The sequence below is a fragment of the Hippocampus bargibanti genome, linkage group LG06, assembly GCF_051943395.1.
Source record: "Hippocampus bargibanti isolate YZ-2025 linkage group LG06, ASM5194339v1, whole genome shotgun sequence".
Lineage (NCBI taxonomy): Eukaryota > Metazoa > Chordata > Actinopteri > Syngnathiformes > Syngnathidae > Hippocampus > Hippocampus bargibanti.
Window position 1 is genome coordinate 12405121 of NC_142739.1, and position 20012 is coordinate 12425132.

Consider the following 20012-nt stretch of genomic DNA (forward strand, 5'->3'; position numbering starts at 1 on the left):
TAGTCTACACTGGAAACCCTAAAGTCATGTGCCCCTCAGGTCTTACAGTTTGCTGGTCTAACTTTAAAATCAAACAGAGCGCTCGTATTCAGTAAGCTGTCCGTTGAGCAAACATAAAAGATTCTTTAACTTTTTTCTCCAATAGGAAGAAAAAACGCATTCATTGGTAGAATTATTTCATGCATATGAATGTATAACCTCTTGAGCATCTGAAGGTCGCAAAAAGTTGCATTTTCTTTTTGATGGTTATGGCCACGGTTTCCCTCTGGGCTGGAGTCTCATGAGATTAGCCTATATCATGCATGAAATCGTATTTCTTCCCTTTCTATTTCACTGAACTCTATATCATGATCCTTGTGGGTGGTTTCACTGCAATTCCTTTATTTACCATGGAAATATCCAAACAAATTAAAGGTCAACCAGTTCCCCAGAACAAATGCTGTTTGAGTTTAACACTGCAGTAAATTGTCTCATGCTTGGAATGACCACACAAAGTTCTGTCCACACAGTGCTTTAGTGTTCACACCACAATTATACTCCATGGACATCGTCTTAGGGATCTCATTTCATTAAATAGTTTAGGGTCAAGACTTGTGTACGGATCTCCAGACAGGGATCATCATTCAACTGCGAGCCAACCTAATGAGGATGAAAGCGGAGAGGTTAACGCCATAGTACCCGCTCCTCGTGGAGCCTTCATCAGGCCGTCAGAAATGTCAATGATTGCTACGCTGTGGTAAGAACGGAAAGAAGAGGAAGTGAGAGGGGAGCAATTTTGAAAATGTGAGGTGCAGAAAGGGCTGGGTAAAAAGATGAGTGCAGGAAAAAAGGTGAAGCTGAGAGGTGACGCTATCACGCAGAAGAGAATCCATTTACACCACGGGGGAAATGGATAGATAAACTAATGAAACCTTAAACTAATGAAACCACACTGATGGAACACAGATCAATAACATGCAGTTAGCATTCAAAGCAAGCATCGGTTTCAACAGATCTATCATTTTCTACTTCCAAAAAGCATGAACGTTTTCGTACCGACAGTAGCCGAGGGAATATGTCAACAGCATTGTACAAAATAATTCATGCTGTAGTTCAAAAAATACATTGTAAAAGTATATTATCTTAAAAATAACACCAAAAAAACAATAATTAGCCTTTATCTGCTGGTGAGATTCGGACAAATTTACAGAGAAAAAATAACCTTGGTTCTCCCAAGGGCAAGGCCACAGATACTGGGGCACGTGGCCCACGAAATTAAGTCTTGGGTGGATACAAGAGAAACTAAATTGGTATGCACGATAGAGTACAGTAAAAACGATGCACTTCATTGCATGATTTGTTGTTTAAAGCTGTACATATAAAACATTTTTTTCCTGAAATGTCCCAACTTTTATTTGCATTTATGACACACATTTTTAATCTCTGTGGGTCACTCACCAAAACTGAATATTACATTATGAAAACACACCGATTCAATAACCTCTAAAATGACTTTAAATAAACTTAAAATGCAGTGGCAGGCCATGCAACCCTTGGCCTTCAGTAGTGCTACGTCTGAATCAATCCACAGCTGCGAGTGTGGTGTGATTTACTACATATCCACTAGATTATGCTGTCAGCCAGGAAATAACTTGTCACTTGAAGGAACTGAAGAAATACTGTTATTAAACTGTTCAAATTTTTACTATGAATGTGTGGATTCATGATAACCGCATAAAGTTGCAATATTAATTGCTATTTTTGCTAGCTTTGGAGCTGTCCAACCTTTTTCATGATGTCCATCTAACCTTGAAAAGTCCATCTTGAAAATAGCTTTAACAGTATATATGCAACCAAATCTATTTCTTCTCCTCCTTAATTCAGCCCTTGTGGGTTGACAAAACCTCAATTAAATCGACACAATTACATAGTTGCTTATGCAGCTTGCGACAGATACAGTATGTGAGCTGTCGCCAGTATGCGCTTATCGCTAGCTACAATGTTTGGCTAGTGACTAGACAAACATGTGAGAAGCCAATCATAGTTTGCGAAAGCTCTGACGTTTCCAGCGCCTTCCAACAGGCTTTGGGTTGCCAACTCGAACTCTGGTTAAAGCTACAGTTTCATTGACATTGATTTTTCTGCTCCAGGGCCAGCAGAATTGATTGTTAAGGCGTACAGGTAGATTTCTGACCGTGGTAACAAACAATGGCTGAAATGATTGGTTAAAGGCTTAAACACGAAAACACACATCTGGAAGCAGCACAACAGGGGAAAGAAAAGCAGTGAAAGGAAGGGTGCGCAAAAGATGAATCATAAAAACCTCCTCAGACAAAAATCATATCTGCATTGGTGTTTTACTTCCAAGAAACCGATAAAACACATGGAATAGTTCTTCAAACCTGGTCACTTTGGGTCATAGACATTGTGATGTTATCTCTTTTGTTTCTCTACTTTCAGGAAAGTTCTCTTGATTATTACTCCACCGGAGACTGTACGGTACCACTGAGTTGACATCCTGAGGAAACCCGGAGGCATTGAATGATCCAGAATAAATGAAAGCAACCAGAGACATGAGGCACATTGGTATCTAATAGTGTCTAATATTAATGCTGTAGACAACATTCTGTCTTTACCAAGAAAAGAATTCTTAGGGTTTTCTTTTAATGATACTGTCAGTATCACCTTCAATTTCCTAGATTGGTGCTATCTTCCAATGGCAGTGCCCATTGGCACTTTGGGATAATATGTTCATTTTTCCGACAACTGGCCAACCCCCCACTCCTTACCATCCCCATTTTTTTTTTGGGTGTATGACGGTGTGACGACAGCAACTTTTCAATGCATGACGGATGGACATTGTCATTTGAAATACTTTTCCTTGATTCACCTGTCAAGAGTCAGTAAATCAATATTTCACAGGTAGGCAATTTTATTACCTTCAGTTTATGACTAACCTGTATGTACAGGATTAAAATGTTCTGTATATGATGACAAATGTGCTCTGTGATTGACAGGTGGTCTGACCGGGATGTAATCTGCCTTTAGCCCGGAGTCAGTTGGGTAAAAACCCAGCTCTCCATGCCCTTATACAGTATAAAAATTTCAATATACAGTATTTTTAATATGATACCTTGTGGCATGCAAAAGCTGCAATGAGTGATACCTACAGAAAAATTCTGCTTGTCCTCATCAAGAAACGAGTTCATCTCAAGTCAGCACATTCAAAAGCAAAACTTTTATCTTCCAAGCTTCGACAGTATACATACACATATGCACGTCCTTTCACCTTATGCTGTCCAAGATTTCTTATTAAAATAATCATCGTTTATTCAATAACATTATAACAAGGGAATGGCGAGAGGGCCAATTTTGTGTTGGGAGAACAGAAGTGTCATGTCGGCTCAGCAGATAGAATGTGTGCTTTTCTACAAGGTTAAGATCAACCTTTTAACCACAGTAATCATCAGAGCAAGACAGACACATCCCACACGGATTCATCCACTCTGAATAAAAAAGTCGGAGAAGGTCGTGGAACATACACAATTCTTTCAAGTGAAAGCATCATGCAAAGTGTTTCCTTCAAATCAAACAAAACAAAGTACCCATGCGGTTATTGGCGGCAATCACATTTTGTTGTCTTGATGTTGAAGCGAGCGAACTGTTCGCTGAAGAAGCATCTTGGATACGAAGCGAAACATCCGACACCTTCAAATAAGTACAGATGATGGGTGAAGAAACCTTTTCATCGATGGACCACTCCTGTACGACTGACAGCTTACACAGACATACTCTGTGCATTTAGTTATCGTTTGGATTATTGCCTTTTATGATTAATGGTTTGAGGATGAAAGGCGATTGGATTGTGTGATGGACACCTTGAAATTTTCAGAGGAAAAGTCGCTTTAATGTGCTTTTGTTTCCGTCTCCTTCACTCTGTGTCCTTGGTAACCAGACACAGACGTAATCATTTCTGACCCGCCCTGTATCTTTCATGCTTTATAGCTCAGACATGAAAATGGACTTGTTAGTTGAAAATTCTGGAAAATACAAATGCAAGCACCTGCATATATATATATATATATATATATATATATATATATATATATATATATATATATATATATATATCCGTCCCTTATTCAGCTCGGGTCCTCTACCAGAGGCCAGAGAGCTTGAGGGTTCTGCGCAGTCGCCTTGCTGTTCCCAGAACTGTGCTTTTTCGGTCTGAAATATCCGACATTGTTCTCGGGATCTGTTGCAACCATTCATCCATTTTGGGGGTCACTGGCCCGAGTGCTCCAACCACCATAGACATGACTTTACCTTCCAGGCTCTCTCCAGATACTCTCTGAGCCCTTGGTATTTCCCGAGTTTCTCGTGTTCTTTCTTTCTGATGTGTCCATCACTTGGGACCGCTGCATCCACTATAACAACTTTCCTCTGCCCTTTATCAATGACAGCGATATCTGTTTGGTTTGCCATTAACATTTTGTCAGTCTGTACTTGGAAGTCCCATAGGGTCTTTGCACGGTCATTCTCTACCACCTTTGGAGGTGTTTCCCATTTTGACCTTGGGGTTTCCAGTCCATACTCTGCACAGATCTTTCCATAGACTATTCCAGGCACCTGGTCATGGCACTCGATGTAGACTTTCTCTCCCAGCATCTTACACACTGCAGTGATGAGTTGGATTGTCTCAGGTGCCTCTTTGCAAGCTGCACCTTGGGTCATGCCTGGTGTGGTATATTTAAGCCTCTACGGCTCTGGTGCTCAGGGCCTGCTCCTGAACTGCCAGTGATAGGACTTCTTGAGATCATCCACTTCAGTATATATAGATATAGATAGAGTAGCCACACAGGAAACTTGGGGAAGTGGCTGGAGCTTCTTTAAAACAGTAGGCATAAACTTGTAAATTGTGCTGCAGACTTATGATTTATGGGGCCTGTCCTTTCACACAGAACACATAAACTGAATATGTGCACTTTGACACCGCCGACAGAATCATTCATTTAGATGGGTTATAATGGCAGTGCCAGTGAGTGGTATGACATTTCGAGCAGTGATTTCAAGCCAGCTGCCTCATTTATCTCTGAGAGAGAGAGAGAGAGAGAGAGAGAGAGAGAGAGAGAGAGAGAGAGAGAGAGAGAGAGAGAGAGAGAGAGAGAGAGAGAGAGAGAGAGAGAGAGAGAGAGAGAGAGAGAGAGAGACAGACAGACATCTATATCTATATATACTGAAGTGGATGATCTCAAGAAGTCCTATCACTGGCAGTTCAGGACAGACAGACAGACAGACAGACAGACAGACAGACAGACAGACAGACAGAAAGACGTGCAAACAGACAGAAAGGCTGGCAGACAGAAAGACCATCGCGTGTACAATCAGAGCTCTTGAAGGATGACAGGGTGTCCAATTTCACTTAATTCCTAGCAAAATGCTCTCTTTTTTTGCAAATATAATTTTGTTTTTCTATCTATGCCACCAATGGAGCGTGACAGGCAGAATCATTGAATGCTCTCCCACTAGATGATGTAGCCTATTCATGTGTTGCCATTCATACGACAGGATAAGAAAATGACAGAATGCATTACATTTGTCTGCACAGGGCCATTATATTCTTTCCTAGAGCTTCTGATTTTCCCTCTGGCACGATTCGTCACATCAGTCACATGAGCAAAGAGGTGCAGACAGCCAAAACAAGCTGCATTGGGAAATATGTGTTTCCCCTTTCTCCACCCCTCGTGGCCCCCACTGTTGTACATCATTTACTTTACTAGCTCTAAAAAGCTCAGTCATTTTATTGCAATTACACTGAAACTACAAGTCAACTTGATTTTTTTCTGATAATGTGGATGCATCCTCGTTTTTCCATGTCACTTCTGACAGCAGCCTGTATGTCAACTTCTAGATAAAATCCCTGTTTCTCTCAAATATATTTTGTCATTTAGGCTGACTGTTCTCCACCACAAACTGTCAACAAACGTTTAGCTTGTTATTGAACATTTGTGTAAGTTCAAGCCGACGCTAAGCGTGTTGCGTAATGGAGATGCATCATCAGCATCATGTGATGTAAACTGAAGCTTTGACAGCTCAATACTCAAGAGAGCTATAAACATTCATGCCGCAAAAGTACATAATTAAGAAAAAAAGAGAGGAACACATACTTAGCCTGGCGTCCAGCCTGTTTTTACATCCTTCCGAATGCTTTCCTGACTGATATTCTGCACAAACAAATGTCAGCCTCGTGTGAAAATCGGCAATGGCTTTAACAGGCTGTGCCTCAAATTACTGGAAAATCTCAAAGAACAAAATTTTCACAAAATTGTGATTCATTTTGACACAAATCTGGACTAACTATTAAACACGTTATTGCAGCTAAAACATTAGTTCGATTGAAGCCACTATTTAAAGACGTGAGTTATAATGAGCCGTGAAGTATGATGGGATGAGCTCATTTAAGCCCCTTCGCTGAGACAGAGTGATGTCACATGTGCCACCGCCAAATCACGGTTTCAGTGCGATGACATCTGACGTGAACAGACCATGATGAGACATAGGCGTTTACAAGCTGGACACACAGTGCTTTTGATGACTTTGAAGAAGAAAATATAAATTTTAGTTGTACATTCTGTACTGTGGACAAAGTGTTATACGGCTTTAAAAACAATGGTTGTTTGTCTGTAATGATGTGCCATGCGATCTGCCGGAATCCAGTTCAGGGGGAAACCTGGCTCTCATCCACATCCAATTGGTTCTAGCTCACCTATAACCCTCATGAGGATATAATTTCCTGCGGCACATCTAATGATCTCTCAATGCCAAACAACAAAGTCCAGCTTTGTGCAAGTTGGAAACCTAGAACAATATTTTACAGCACAGCACATCAATGCAGTCCATACACATTTACAAAGTGTGCATATATAACACGGAGAGGCAGCTGCACTGTACGGAAGGGCACATACGGTACCATAGACAAATAACCAGTCACATTAATGCCTCGAGACCAGTGGTTTTTAACCTGGGTTCGATTGAACCTGAGGGGTCCTGTGAGTAGGTCTCAGATTGTTTGGTGGATCCTCTGCCGGAGAGGTGCACCCCTCAGTCTCGTCTGCAGTTAGTGGGCACAGACATTGAAAGAAGAGTCTGGTGGGGTTCGGTGCCGACAAACAAGATTAAGAACCACTGCTCTGGACCAGGGATTTTCAAACACTGTGCCACGGCACACTTGATCGTCAGGTGTGCCGTGAGAAATTATCCAATGTCACTTTTGTCACTTTTTTTTAATTAAAATTTCTATAAGACATTTTGTAATCAGATGGCGCGGTAGTCGAGTGGTTAGCACGCCGGCTTCACAGTGCAGAGGTCGCAGGTTCATGTCTCGCTCCAGCCTCCCTTTGTGGAGTTTGCATGTTCTCCCTGGGCCTGTGTGGGTTTTCTTCAGGTCCTCCGGTTTCCTCCCACATTCCAAAAACATGCATGGCAGGCAGACGTAACACTTCAAATTATCCCTAGGTGTGAGTGCGGATGGTTGTTTGTCTCTATGTGCCCTGCGATTGGCTGGCAACCAATTCAGGGTGTCCCCCGACTAGTGCCCGAAGACGGCTGGGATAGGCGCGAGCACGCCCTGTGACCCTAATGAGGAATAAGCGGTACGGAAAATGGATGGATGGACTGATTTTCTGAAAATATTATGTCATTGTCCGGTGTCCGTGCTGTAAAGACTGGGAGGGAAATTGAATATCTGTCCATGTGGCAACACAGAGCGGATTGTCTCGTTCCTCCGAGATACTCAATGATGCACATGAGTGGTCGTGGTGGCAGTCAAGGAGAAGTTTTTAAAAAGGGAAACTGCAAACTCCGAATTGAGCTCTGCTCAAGATTCTGATCCGGATGAAGGCCCTAGTATGAGTGGTGGAAAAAAGAAAGTAAAGACGGTGAGCTCAAGGCAATATAGAGAAAGCTATCGTATGTATTTATTTTCACCGGGGATTGAGACGACACCTACTTCATTATGCTTGGTGTGTGGCGAGAAGCGTTCCAACGGCACCATGGTGCCGAGCAAGCTTAAACGTCAGCTCCAAACAAAACACCAGTCAAAACAAACAGACAGACGCTGGATCCCGGAGCGGCTCTGGACCCGTCTCGTTCCCCCGGAGCCGGGCAGTTCACGCCCACGTCGGCGTCCGGCCGAGACCTGGTCCCATACGGCCGTACGGGGTGCCATTCTGCGCCTGGCAGTCGACGTCCACGCAGAGCCATGCGCCGTCGCGTGAACGTGCGAGAGGGATCGCACTCACGCCCACGACGATCCGTGCCGCGTCTTCGTCCACCCCAGGCCGAGTCCCGTTCCCATCAGGCCGCCGCCCGTCGTATGCTGGAGAGGCAGCGGTTGCCCTCTCCACCGACCGTTCCCTGGCGGGTGGACCTTTTGGGAGACTGTTGGGACTTCTGGAAGCAGCCCCTTGAAGGGGGGGTACTGTCATGATCTGGTTGGCGACCAACGGGGGGCGCTGTCGGCCCCGCCTGCACCTGCACAGGTGCTGGTCGTCCCGATCAGATTGGCGAACAGCGGGTAGCAACGTCAGCCCTGCCGGCAGCCTCGCAGGTGCTGGTCGTTATAATCAATGACACTTAAAAAGACACCTGGCACGATCATCCGGGGCCGATTCATTGTTTGTTTGCTGCTTGTTTGCTGCATGCATCGTGTACGTGTTTGTTTAACCTTGGCGGACTTTTACACTTGGTTTTCCTTTGCTACTTTGTATTGTTTCCATTCAGATCATTTTGATGTTTTACATTTTGTTACTGCTGACCTTTATTTTAATACAATTTGTCAAACAACCTCCTGCTCCCTCCTGCCTGCTTTTTGGGATCCGAACCCGCCATCACCACCTCGCAAAACCGTGACAGACAGACTATTTTGTTTGTCTGCGTGTCAATACAAAGAAACAGACAACCTTTATGAGAAAAAACCACCAAGGTAAATGAAAAAGCGCTAAAAGCTAGTTACCAATTTTCACACTGACTGAGTATCAATATATTGAGAAATTATGTTGTAATGAAATATACTGTACAGATTGTCATTTTATAACATTTTTGGTTAGTGGTGTGCTGCGAAATGTTTCCAACGTAACTCAAAAAAGGTTGAAAAATGCTGCTCTAGACAATGTAGTGCAGGGGTCAGCACTACATTGTCTCCAGTTGTCACTGGACACACTGTAATAATGTTTTTGCTTGCAGGACCATTATGACTGTGAACCCATACGATCATCTCGTATTAATACCTACACTTTCCATCACAAATTGATGCATGACGACAATGAGGTTGACATTCACAATATGATTTGCCTTCGTGGGCCCCATAAAACAGCGTTGGGAGCGAATTTGGCCACAGGCTTTGAGTTTGACACCTGTGATTTAGCATGTTCAATTAACATTATGTGCATCTTTTTGAAATGGAGGGAGGGAAACCCACAGAAAAAAACTTCACACAGGCGGTGAGTCGAACATCAAACCATGTAGTTTTGGGGAAGACATGCTAAGCACCACACATTGCTGCCCGAGGGACAACCAATTTAAACTAAATAGACTGAAAATATCAAGGTGTGTCACATATTTTGTACACAGTATGTATTTTCCCCCCGCCTACTGTCCCAAGACAGCTGGGATAGGCTCCAACATGCTCCAAGACCCTTGTGAGGCTAAGTAAATCAGAAAATGGGTTGATGGATGGATTAATACAGTTGTTTCTTTTGCCAGAAATGGAGAGGAAATGAATAGATTCATAAATTCAGCGAGGTAGTATTTAAAGACACAAACAACACGCAAAGGTTATGAGGCAAAAGAATGAATGTGAGAGGTAAAAAGTTGAGGTCAAGAAAATCATACCACAGAAATGTAAAGACAGAAATCTGTATGCGGCATCTGCTGCCTCTTTCGAGACCTGCCATACCCTGTGTCGATAATTATGTAATGTATTATCCATCGATTTTCAAAACCGCTTCTTCTCCCGATGAATATTTAATTATTTGTCACATTTAAACTTAAGTCTAACTTGACATATAACAGACTCAGCAGTGTTTACCTTAATGTAGGTTGACATTCATGCACAAAATATATTGCTCAACAATTTCTTGCAACAGACATGAAAGTAAACTTTTCCACATTCTTTTTTCACGCTGATTTTGAATCTATTTTTTCCCTCTCGCTGCAGCACATTAGGTTTTAATAGTAATAATCATCATGGTCACAAATTAATGTTTTTTTTTCTAAAATGTCAGCAATAAATTCCAATATATGGTAATTTTTTTGTTTTACAATAAAAACTATGTATAAGACAAAAATACAAAAATCTCGTAAACCGGATGTCCTTGGAGAAAAGGTTAATTTCTTCTTTTTTTTAACCAGTGGTATAATTACACTTGGGATGACAGAAACCCATCTCTGATTAAAAATTGTGTTGCTCTGTGGTGTTCGAAAATTAAACTGGCATCTATTTTCCTGAATGTGATTTTCTAACTCTAGAGACTTCATTTTTGTATTTACTTTTTGATTAATAATATTATATATTTGTCCTCGACTGCAGTGAAACAAATGTAAGATCAAGGCCAGGTGCCTGATCTGGATTGATGCAATGATGGTGGCTCGGGTTTTCATAGTGACAAACAGATGACCAATATGGAAAGAACGCCAGTAAACCATTCACAGGACAGCGACCAGTTGACTCCCCCACCATAACATAACAGCAATCAGCAGATTTGAATACTTTTAAAAATGGCTCACATATTAATCCAACAAGTTGCAGTGTCCACGCGTCATTACTGAGTCGAACTCGAACAAAAGAGGCCCATTTGTAGAATGCAAATATACATCGCACCATTTGCCAGGAACCACCATGCACTTGTGCCAAGGGCAACGAGACAAAAGCACATTAGTGAGACTTAACATGGGTCTCCATGAACTTCCTACAATGAAGGTGATGATGATGATAATGATGAATATATGAAAATCTGATGTCAAACTACTTTGGGAACCTTACGACCCTGGCAAATAGTGAGTAAACTAACGAGATCTGCTTTGCATACTTAATGCTATAACAGTACGTCCATATACATATTCTGCCTGAAGCTACGAGGTTGAGATCTGTTTCTGAATCCAGACTATAACTGTTTCCAATCGCATTGAATGAAACCTAAAAACCTAAAGAAGCACGTCATTTAAATTGAGTTTGTTTGTACATAGGCGCTAAGTATTTCTTCACAAAACCACTCTAAAGTAAAACAAAGTGTTATCGCAAATATCATGAGTAAGAATAATAACTTTGGTTTTGTCCTTGTGACTATATGATGTGGGCGTTGACGAAAATGAAGCAGTCACAACCAATGATTAAACTGATAGTGTTATTCTCAGCAGAAGGTCAAGCACACAGCAGAAATGAAGTCTGATGCAAAGTTTGGGTATTATTAGATAAAGTGATAAATCCACATCACTGACCTGACATATGCTCAGCATGAATTGTTAATTTATGCCAAACAATAGGCTTAGTTACAAACAGAAGGACAGAAACTCCTCTGCACATGTGGATGAATTGCAGGCTTTGTGTGAATACTCTCTAACACAGATGTCCCCAACCCCCGGGCCGCGGACCGGTACCGGTCCGTGGGTGATTTGGTACCAGGCAGCGCAGAAAGAAAAAAAAATTTACATAAAATGAAAAATGAAAATTTACCAGATTGCATCCGACTATGACTCACTCTTGACGCATTTCAAAACGCTTGTCGAGGTCAGGTGATACATACCGCTAAAATTAGCCCACCGTAAGCTAGCAAAATGAGTAAAAAAAAACAAACGTCTTTGGAAAGTTTCTTTATCCGCCGGTCCGTGAAAATATTGTCTGACATTAAACCGGTCCATGGGGCAAAAAAGTTTGGGGACCACTGCTCTAACATACACACCCACACACACACACACACACACACACACACACACACACACACACACACACGCGCACACACACACACACACACACACACACACACACACACACACACACACACACGCACACTAAGACATACAGGAACTGCATGTCCGCGGAACATTAATCGGCGGAGGGGTGATTTGAAAGAATGATGCTGACATGATGTAAATATCCACAGTCTTATGCGAATTGTGTATCATGACATTTGATTACAGTATTGCATTTAAAATAGTAATCACAAACATCGTCATTGAGGACGTTCCATTATAGGCAGTTAAAGTACCGTATTTTCCGGTGTATAAGGCGCACCCCCAAATAATGGTGTATTTTCAAACTTTTTCCATATATATTATAAGGCACAAATTCAATGAATGAAAAACGTTTTCCAAATACTGTATAATATATAAATATATAAAGGTTTTCCAAATATCAGGCCGACCATATTATAAGGCGCAGGCGCTACATTAGAGCCTGGGGCTACGCACTACCGCTTCTACAGGGGCAATGGAGTCAGTTGGTGGCTGCTGACAGAAGTTGCGAGACCTGTTGGACCTCAATATGACTTCACCAATAAGGCGCACCTGTGTATAAGGCTCAGCATCTTTTGAAGAAAATCAAGGCTTTTGGGTGCGCCTTATAAAGCGGAAAATATGGTAATGCCCAGCAATTTCAGAATGTCTTTCTTTCTGATATGTTTCAAGTGTACAGTATTTAAAACATACCAGTGTTTATTTACCGTAGTCCACAGGTGTCAAAAAATAAGGAGTGGGGCAAGATCCATCATGCTGCATCACTTTATGTGGTCCATTAAACCAAATAACATGGCCACATGATATTCCCTGCCATATTTCTTGTACATACATATCTGTTTATGGAGAAATTGTGTACATGTGATAATAATGATCTCTTTTGTTGATATTGCTGGAGTGACAGAGTGAGCGAGTGTAAGACCAAGGATGCGTCGTTGGGAGGAGTGATCCAATGCGACAGAGTTGACATGCCTGGATGAGGAAGTCGTGAACATGTGGGTGTGACTGCTTGGCCGTTACCTCATCAGCCTCTCAAAATGAGGAAGAAAACCCCTCATGGTGGACGAGGATAAAGAGGATGAAGCTTTGACACGGGCTGCCTGACACAATGGATACAAAGGTAGGCACGATGGCCTCCGCTGGATGATTTGAAAGGCCTGTTTTGGTGAAGGGCAATTGAAGGCGGATGACATGAGCAGGCAGATGGAGATGTGACAAACGGGTGGGTCATGACGGGGTGGAAGCCTTACGAGCCCTGAGGGGAACAGGCCTCAGCTTTGACATATGCTATGCAATGAGATGAAGATTGGCATGACCTGCTAATGTGAGCTGTCACTGCTCATAGCAGCCTCCATGCTCACCTGTCACACTCTTCCAATCCTGGAGGACAAGCTGCCACCAGGTTAGGTCAAATATTCATTTAATATAGGGTGGAAATGCTGTTATACACAGCGACACTAAGGAATAAACTTGCAGCTAGCCCTATTTTTTGCCTCCTCCCGAGTCTACACATGGGCTGGAATAAAAGATCAAGACCTGCTGTAGAGGCTTTGGTTCATTTATGGGGGAGGAATCCATACTGTGTGTAAGTCAGCAAGTAAAGAATGTCCACTAACAATCAAAATGTTGACACGTCCAATTTCACATTTTAACTGGTGACAGGTCCATATTTGATATAGGTTATGAAGTTTGATCGATACAAAGTTCGTCTCAGAATGGTGTGGGTGGATAGTGAACATAATTTTCAGCCTCCACAGTACCTTCATTTTTCTGCCAGAAAGAAAAATGAAGTGTTTGCTGTGTGTGCATCTTTAAAAACAAGGGTATATACACCAAAGTTAGTGACAACAGTGTTGCTTTGAAGAGGAAGCGAATGTGGCATCAACCACAATGCAAACTTCCTGTCTGCAATGTCAAATGAGCCTCCCTATTTTACCCTGTTGTGCACTAAACGATACCTTGTTTGTTCTCTATGATTTCTATTGTTGTTGTTTTTGTCTATGGTTTGTTTGAGTTGTAACCATCGCAACCATCAATGACAACATAAAATAAATTACGTTTGTCAACTTCTGTGATCCTCGCTAAAATGGGTCCCTAAATGTCTAATTTCTAGGAGTAACAAAAAACGTGGAGAATTTACAATTGTTTTGTTACCCTGATTACACTCACTTGAACAATAATTTGACAAACAATAACAATACAACAAACAACAATAGTTGACTGATTTCAAAACAAGTAATGCATTGTTTATTTATTTAATTACCGTATTTTCCGGTGTATAAGGCGCATCCCCAACAAATGATGTATTTTCAAACATTTTCCATATATAAGGCACACGGAGTATAAGGCGACCTTCAATGAATGAAAGGTTATCCAAAAATAATATGTACTGTAAATATATATATTTTTTTCAAATATAAGGCAAACCCCGTCATAAGGTGCTACAGTAGAGGATGGGGTTGCATACTACTTCTACAGGGGGAAATGGAGTCGTGGCTGCTGAGTGCGGGCTGTAGTTGCGAGACCTGTTGTGGCTCAATATTATTTCACATACAGCATAAAGCACACCTGCGTAAATGGATTTTGGGTGTGCCTTATACACCGAAAAATACGGTATGTGTACATTTATTTATTTATTTTTATGTTTATTTGTTTATTATCTTTGTTGGTTCATTTATTTGTTTATTTATTTTTTATATTTTTATTTATTTTTATGTACAAGTAATAAAACAATGTAATGATTTAGCATTTATTCAGTCTCAATGTTGTGACTCTCTCCAAGGCAAGACGGAACGCCAAAGTGGCTCATGACAAAAATCCACTTGCCGAATGAGTTCAAGCACTATAGATCATGGATAGAAAAGCACCAATGTATAATAGACAGTCACTTTTAATACAAAGTGACATCATGAGATTTTTTTTTCTTCTTTTCTTGGTTGGTTAATAAATTACAAGATACTATGTATAGTCTTTAATCACCACTTTGTGTTAACTTAATATGGCGTTTAACTTTATTTTATTGTACAATATTCTTAGTTGTTTCACACCACATCAATATGTGTTGTTTTATTTTAGATTTACTTGGCGTCACTGGTGTTCATGCTGTCTGCATTGTTAGATGGTAAGTGCCACAATTTTCTGCATCGTAAATGCTATCATGGCAAAGTTGAACCATTATTATACAGTTCACTTTTTGTGATTGCAAAGACGTGTGCATGTCAGAGCCTGCATCTCGCTACGTTATGATTGGCCAGTTAACGTATGTTAGATGTGGCTGACGGAAACACTTAAATAAAATGGTCGCAGATCATGCAAACTTGTTGAAAATGCACCTTAAACGTAAGAAAAACAAAATACTTGAAAGGATTTTGATTGTAATGGAAAGGTGCTGAGTGTCTTAGTGGGTAGACGGGGGGCCTCTGAGTGGTTCACAACAATCCCACAACCATCCAGCTTTGTGGTCACTGGAGCTTTCATGAGAGCCACATCTGTGTACTGTTACCATGCCACACTCACAGACCATTACTTTGACAAAGGCCTCTCTGCTCTGCATGGCTAGACTGGTTGTCATGTGAGAGCCAGGAAAACAGACATTGTGTGAATGCGGTCACATTTGGTGCTTTGTTCTTCCACTGCAAACACCATTATTACTATTACATGTGCTCTCTACGCAGTGTCAAAGGCTATCACAGCTGAACTTTACACTCCAATATCTGATCTGTTCATTATTAGCTCCCATCATTTAATATTTTAGTGGTGTTGTGATTTCTTTGGTGAAAAAATGAAGTTGTTGTCACAGGAAAAGGAGAGGAGTCCACGAGTATTGTTGACCCTTTAGTGATCAATTTTAACCAGAGCATCATCAACATCAGTTCCATCAACATCAGCACCACCAAAACAGAGACGATAACCTTGGCAGGTACGGTATTTGGATGTGATTTTAGCTGCATTAGATTTAAAGTACAAAAACAATAAACCTCTATCCATCCATCCTTCTAGCTATCTACATATTGTTATTTAACCAGATGTGACTTATCGTGAAATTTTGTGTTGCTGTAGTTTCCAGTGAGGGGACAACAGAGTACCACAGTGAGCTGACTTCCATGCCAGGTAATAGTCTCCATCCTGGAGGTTGCTGATGTGTTTGGAGCACTCGGCGGGTGAAGTCATTGAGTTTGTCATAAACAGAGTAAATCGTAGTAAGGGGGCATGGGCATGGGTCTAAAATGCATCATGTGGTCATTCTGTTGAAGGGAACAATAATGGAACTATAGTGAGTGAGTGTCTATCATTTAGGTCTGCTAAAAAGTTATGAGACAGAAAGCCTTTATTATCATTGCATGGTGCAAATACTGTTACAACAAATTTGATATCATTAAAACTTCTTTAGAACCTTTTTTTCCTTTCGGTGTTTTCCTTTCGGCTTTTCCCTTCAGGGGTCGCCACAGCGAAGCAGTGTCCTCCATCTAACCCGGTTTTGTGCATCCTCTTCAATCACACCAGCTACCGTCATGTCCTCTTTGACAACATTCATATAGCTCCTCTTTGGTCTTCCTCTCGGTCTCCTGCCTGGCAGTTCAAGGCTCAGCATCCTTCTTCCGATATTGTCACTCGCTCTCCTCTGGACATATCTAAACCATCTCAGTCTGGCCTCTCTGACTGTCTCTCCAAAGCCTCTAATACGAGTTGTCCTTCTCATGTACTCATTCCTGATCCTATCCAACCTGGTAACTCCCAAAGAAAACCTCAACATCTTCAGCTATGCTACCTCCAGTTCTGCTTCCTGTCTTTTCCTCAGTGGCACTGTCTCCAGTCCAAACTTCACGTCTGGTCTCACCATCGTCTGGTCTCACCTTTCCTTTCATCCTAGCTGAAACCCTTCTATCAAGCTTGACATTTTGCTCCAGCCATTCCACCCTGTCCTCTTCACCTCTTTTCCACACTCTCCATTGCTCTGGACAGTTGACCGCAAGTACTTAAAATCCTCCACCTTCTTTATCTCTTCTCCCTGTAGCATCACTCTTGTACTTGGATCTCACTCATTCACACAAATCTATTCCGTCTTGATGCGACTGATATTCATTCCCCTCCTTTCTAGGGCATATTATCACCTCTCTAGTTTCTCCCCCACCTGTTCCCTGCTCTCGCTACAGATCACAATGTTATCTGCAAACATCATGGTCCAATGAGATTCTTGCCTAACATCTTCTGTCAGCTTGTCCCTCACCATAGTGAATAAGAAGGGGCTCAGAGCTGACCCCTGGTGGAGTCCCACCTCCACCTTGAATTCCTCCGTCACACCGACAGCACACCTCACAACTATCTTACAGTCATACTACATGTCTTATACCGCTCTGACGTACCTTTCTGTCACTCCAGACTTCCTCATGCAATACCACAGCTCTTCTCTGGGCACCCTGTCAGATGCTTTCTCCAGATCTACAAAGACACAGTGCAATTCCTTCTGACCTTCTCTGTACTTATTTATCAACATTCTTAAAGCAAACACTGGATCTGCCGTACAGTTTTCTGGCAGAAAGCCATACTGTTGCTCACAAATGTTCACTTGTAATACTGTCTACTCTCTTCCGTCCTTTCAGTGTCCCACTTCTTCTTTGCTAACATCTTTCTCTGGATACACTCCTGGACCTCCCCATTCCACCACCAAGTCTCCTTATCTACCTTTCTACCAAGTACTTTACATGTTCATATTTGGTAGGATGAAGTATTAAACCATTCGACTTACAAGTACCTCATAAGCTCAAATATTAGTATACTCCTTAAGCTTTTTTGGGGGAATTTTAAGCGCACTGAGCTTTGACAACTGACATGAACTTTTTACAAGTGAGTGTACCAAATAGCAAACATAGCCAAACTCATCAAATAGATTCTTAAACATGAAGTGAATCGTTGCTATGTTGCAAGGTACCAGGAAGAAAATATGTATCGTATAATGTATTGTTTTTCCTTCCCTCTCCCACCCTTGACAGCAGCATTAACATCCTTTTCCCCAGCCACCATGAACAAAAGCACCAAAAACAAGACCTATCAAGAGCTTGCCTGGGGTAACCAAACATTTTTCTACTCCATCGTCACATTACATGCCCCGGGCGTCTAAATTTTTATTGTTGTCTCACGGCAAGCTGATAATGTCACTATTCCCAGCCTTCCAAACAAAAGTCATGGCAGACTGAAGTAACAGGCCAACTCAATTCCTGTCTTGCTGGCAGATGCATGCCCGATTGTAGTTTTGCGAGAGGAGATAAGATTTCTGTGATACACCGTCATCAAATGTGTCAGCTGAGCTATAAGATGTGTCACCTCTGGTTGGTTCTCCAGAATGTGTTTCCTGTTTGTTACCTTCTAATTTATTTCTCTACTTTTGTTGTAGATCCAATTTGGGATGAAAGTTTTACATATGGTAAGAAATTAGTTCTGCTCTCCTCTTTCAAGTTTACTTGTTCTACCCGTGTAGTCTTCCACCTGCTTTCCATGTTCATGCATGCTTGCTCCAGTTGAAATTGGAATTGATCATGGATGTAAATGTGAGTGAGAGGTTGTTCCTCGACAGTATATTTGGCATGTGATTGTCTGCGGCATACACTCTCAACCTTAAAAGTTAAAGTCTAAGTCGTGGCACAGATGATGTATCAAAATTTAGGTGAATTTGAACAAGGTGCAAGCAGACAGATTCGGCACTCTGTGTCCGTTCATCTGTCCATCCATTTTCTAATTCGCTTTTCTGAAAAGCAAATGTTGTGCAACTTCAATTTAAAAACAACAATTGCCATTCAAATTAATGTAAACTGGGTTAATTCCATTTGGCTGGCGAGCAAAAAGAAAAACAAAATGAAATTGGTGTGTTGCAGTATGTTGAGTCTGACTTTGCCATACACCTTTGTTATTCTTAGATGAGTGGCCCCTGCAAGTGACAGGACTGTCCATCGCTGGACTTCTTTTCCTGATCGGCCTCATGGTTTCTGGCTGTAAGTATAATATTTAGAGGTGATTTCTTGAAATTGAGATGATAAATTTAAGGTTTTTTTTTCATGTCTTACCTGCGTAGGTGGGAAGGTCTGTCGCCTTCCCAAGTGTCACAAGAGGTCATCAAAGTAAGAAAAGTATTAATTTTGATTCATATACTGTCAAAAGCATGCAGTGAAAAACGGTTTGTGGGTTAGTTTAAGAAAGGCTGTTTTTTTACAGTAAAATACAGTTCCACTATGCACGAAGGCTATCTGCTTTTATCATAGCGGAGCTGAGAGCTCCACAATTTATATTAGACCAGTGAAGAACATACAATGCACAATCAATCATTTGAGTACAACGGAATGCTGACGAAGACGTTTGCAGTGATTAAATGATCAAAATCAGAAGAGTCTTTAATACGACTACAAAAAAAATGTCCTGGGTTGATTTGCTTTCAGATGAGTAGTAAATTGGCTTACTAAGATGCTGTTTTGTGTTTTACAGGTCATATAGTCTGGAGCAAAGAAAAGGAGATATTGCATTATGATGGTCATCTTGTTTGGTAATTAGTGTAATTTGGCATAACGTTAATTTTTTTCCAGAAAAAAAGTACTTTTAATTTTATAATTACTTGTTGTAATAACTCTTACCTACTTGATAGTTTTGGCTGTCACTAGGGTGACAAAGGCTGAATTGACAGCTGAAACTGTCAGCTAGGTAAATTGTCTGGAACAAAAGAAACCATAAACTGAAAATTTGACATTTTGTCATAAGTAGTGATTGAAAAATGGGCCACGCCATGTCAAGCTGACATGGGAAATATGTTTACGAAGCTGAAAGTGGTAATGAATTTGTTGAAAATTGCTGTCAAACTTCAATAAAAAACACATTTATTTCCGTTAAATCATATTCATATATGAGTCTTACTGGCAATTGTGTACACAGCATTTCAATTCCATCTGCAAGTCAGATTGTAACATTTTAAACCTGCCATCTTCATGCTGGTCTGTAAAGGCCGTTTGAATCTTTTCGTGGTTCGCCGCTAATGAATATAG

The 20012-nt window shown here is 41.3% G+C and overlaps 2 protein-coding genes across 24 annotated transcripts in view; one reads left to right on the forward strand and one right to left on the reverse strand.

The window, feature by feature from the left end:
* Nucleotides 1-20012, reverse strand: part of LOC148896512 (RNA-directed DNA polymerase from mobile element jockey) — a 159610-nt gene that overhangs the window by 116619 nt on the left and 22979 nt on the right. Inside the window, exon 9 of one of the 21 annotated variants that reach the window (XM_088999096.1) lies at nucleotides 295-639. The exons of 19 other annotated variants lie outside the window; for them this stretch is intronic. In XM_088999096.1, the coding sequence (XP_088855222.1) occupies nucleotides 624-639 (16 nt within the window). In that variant the 3' untranslated portion in view covers nucleotides 295-623. Of the gene's footprint in view, nucleotides 1-294; nucleotides 640-13133; nucleotides 13244-20012 lie in introns of those variants that run through there. One more of the 21 variants, XM_088999093.1, reaches the window with a different exon arrangement.
* fxyd5 (FXYD domain containing ion transport regulator 5) lies at nucleotides 11971-19861 on the forward strand. Of its 3 annotated transcripts, none has more exons than XM_088999098.1 (9): nucleotides 11971-13108; nucleotides 15064-15109; nucleotides 15788-15907; nucleotides 16048-16098; nucleotides 17979-18053; nucleotides 18380-18409; nucleotides 18900-18974; nucleotides 19055-19100; nucleotides 19462-19861. In XM_088999098.1, exons 1-9 carry the CDS (start codon nucleotides 13097-13099, stop codon nucleotides 19502-19504), a joined length of 498 nt encoding a protein of 165 aa, XP_088855224.1. In that variant the 5' UTR covers nucleotides 11971-13096; the 3' UTR covers nucleotides 19505-19861. The 3 variants fall into 3 exon arrangements, with proteins under 3 accessions (XP_088855224.1, XP_088855226.1, XP_088855225.1); XM_088999099.1 differs by having other exon boundaries at nucleotides 12059-13108; nucleotides 17982-18053; XM_088999100.1 differs by lacking the exon at nucleotides 17979-18053 and having other exon boundaries at nucleotides 12057-13108.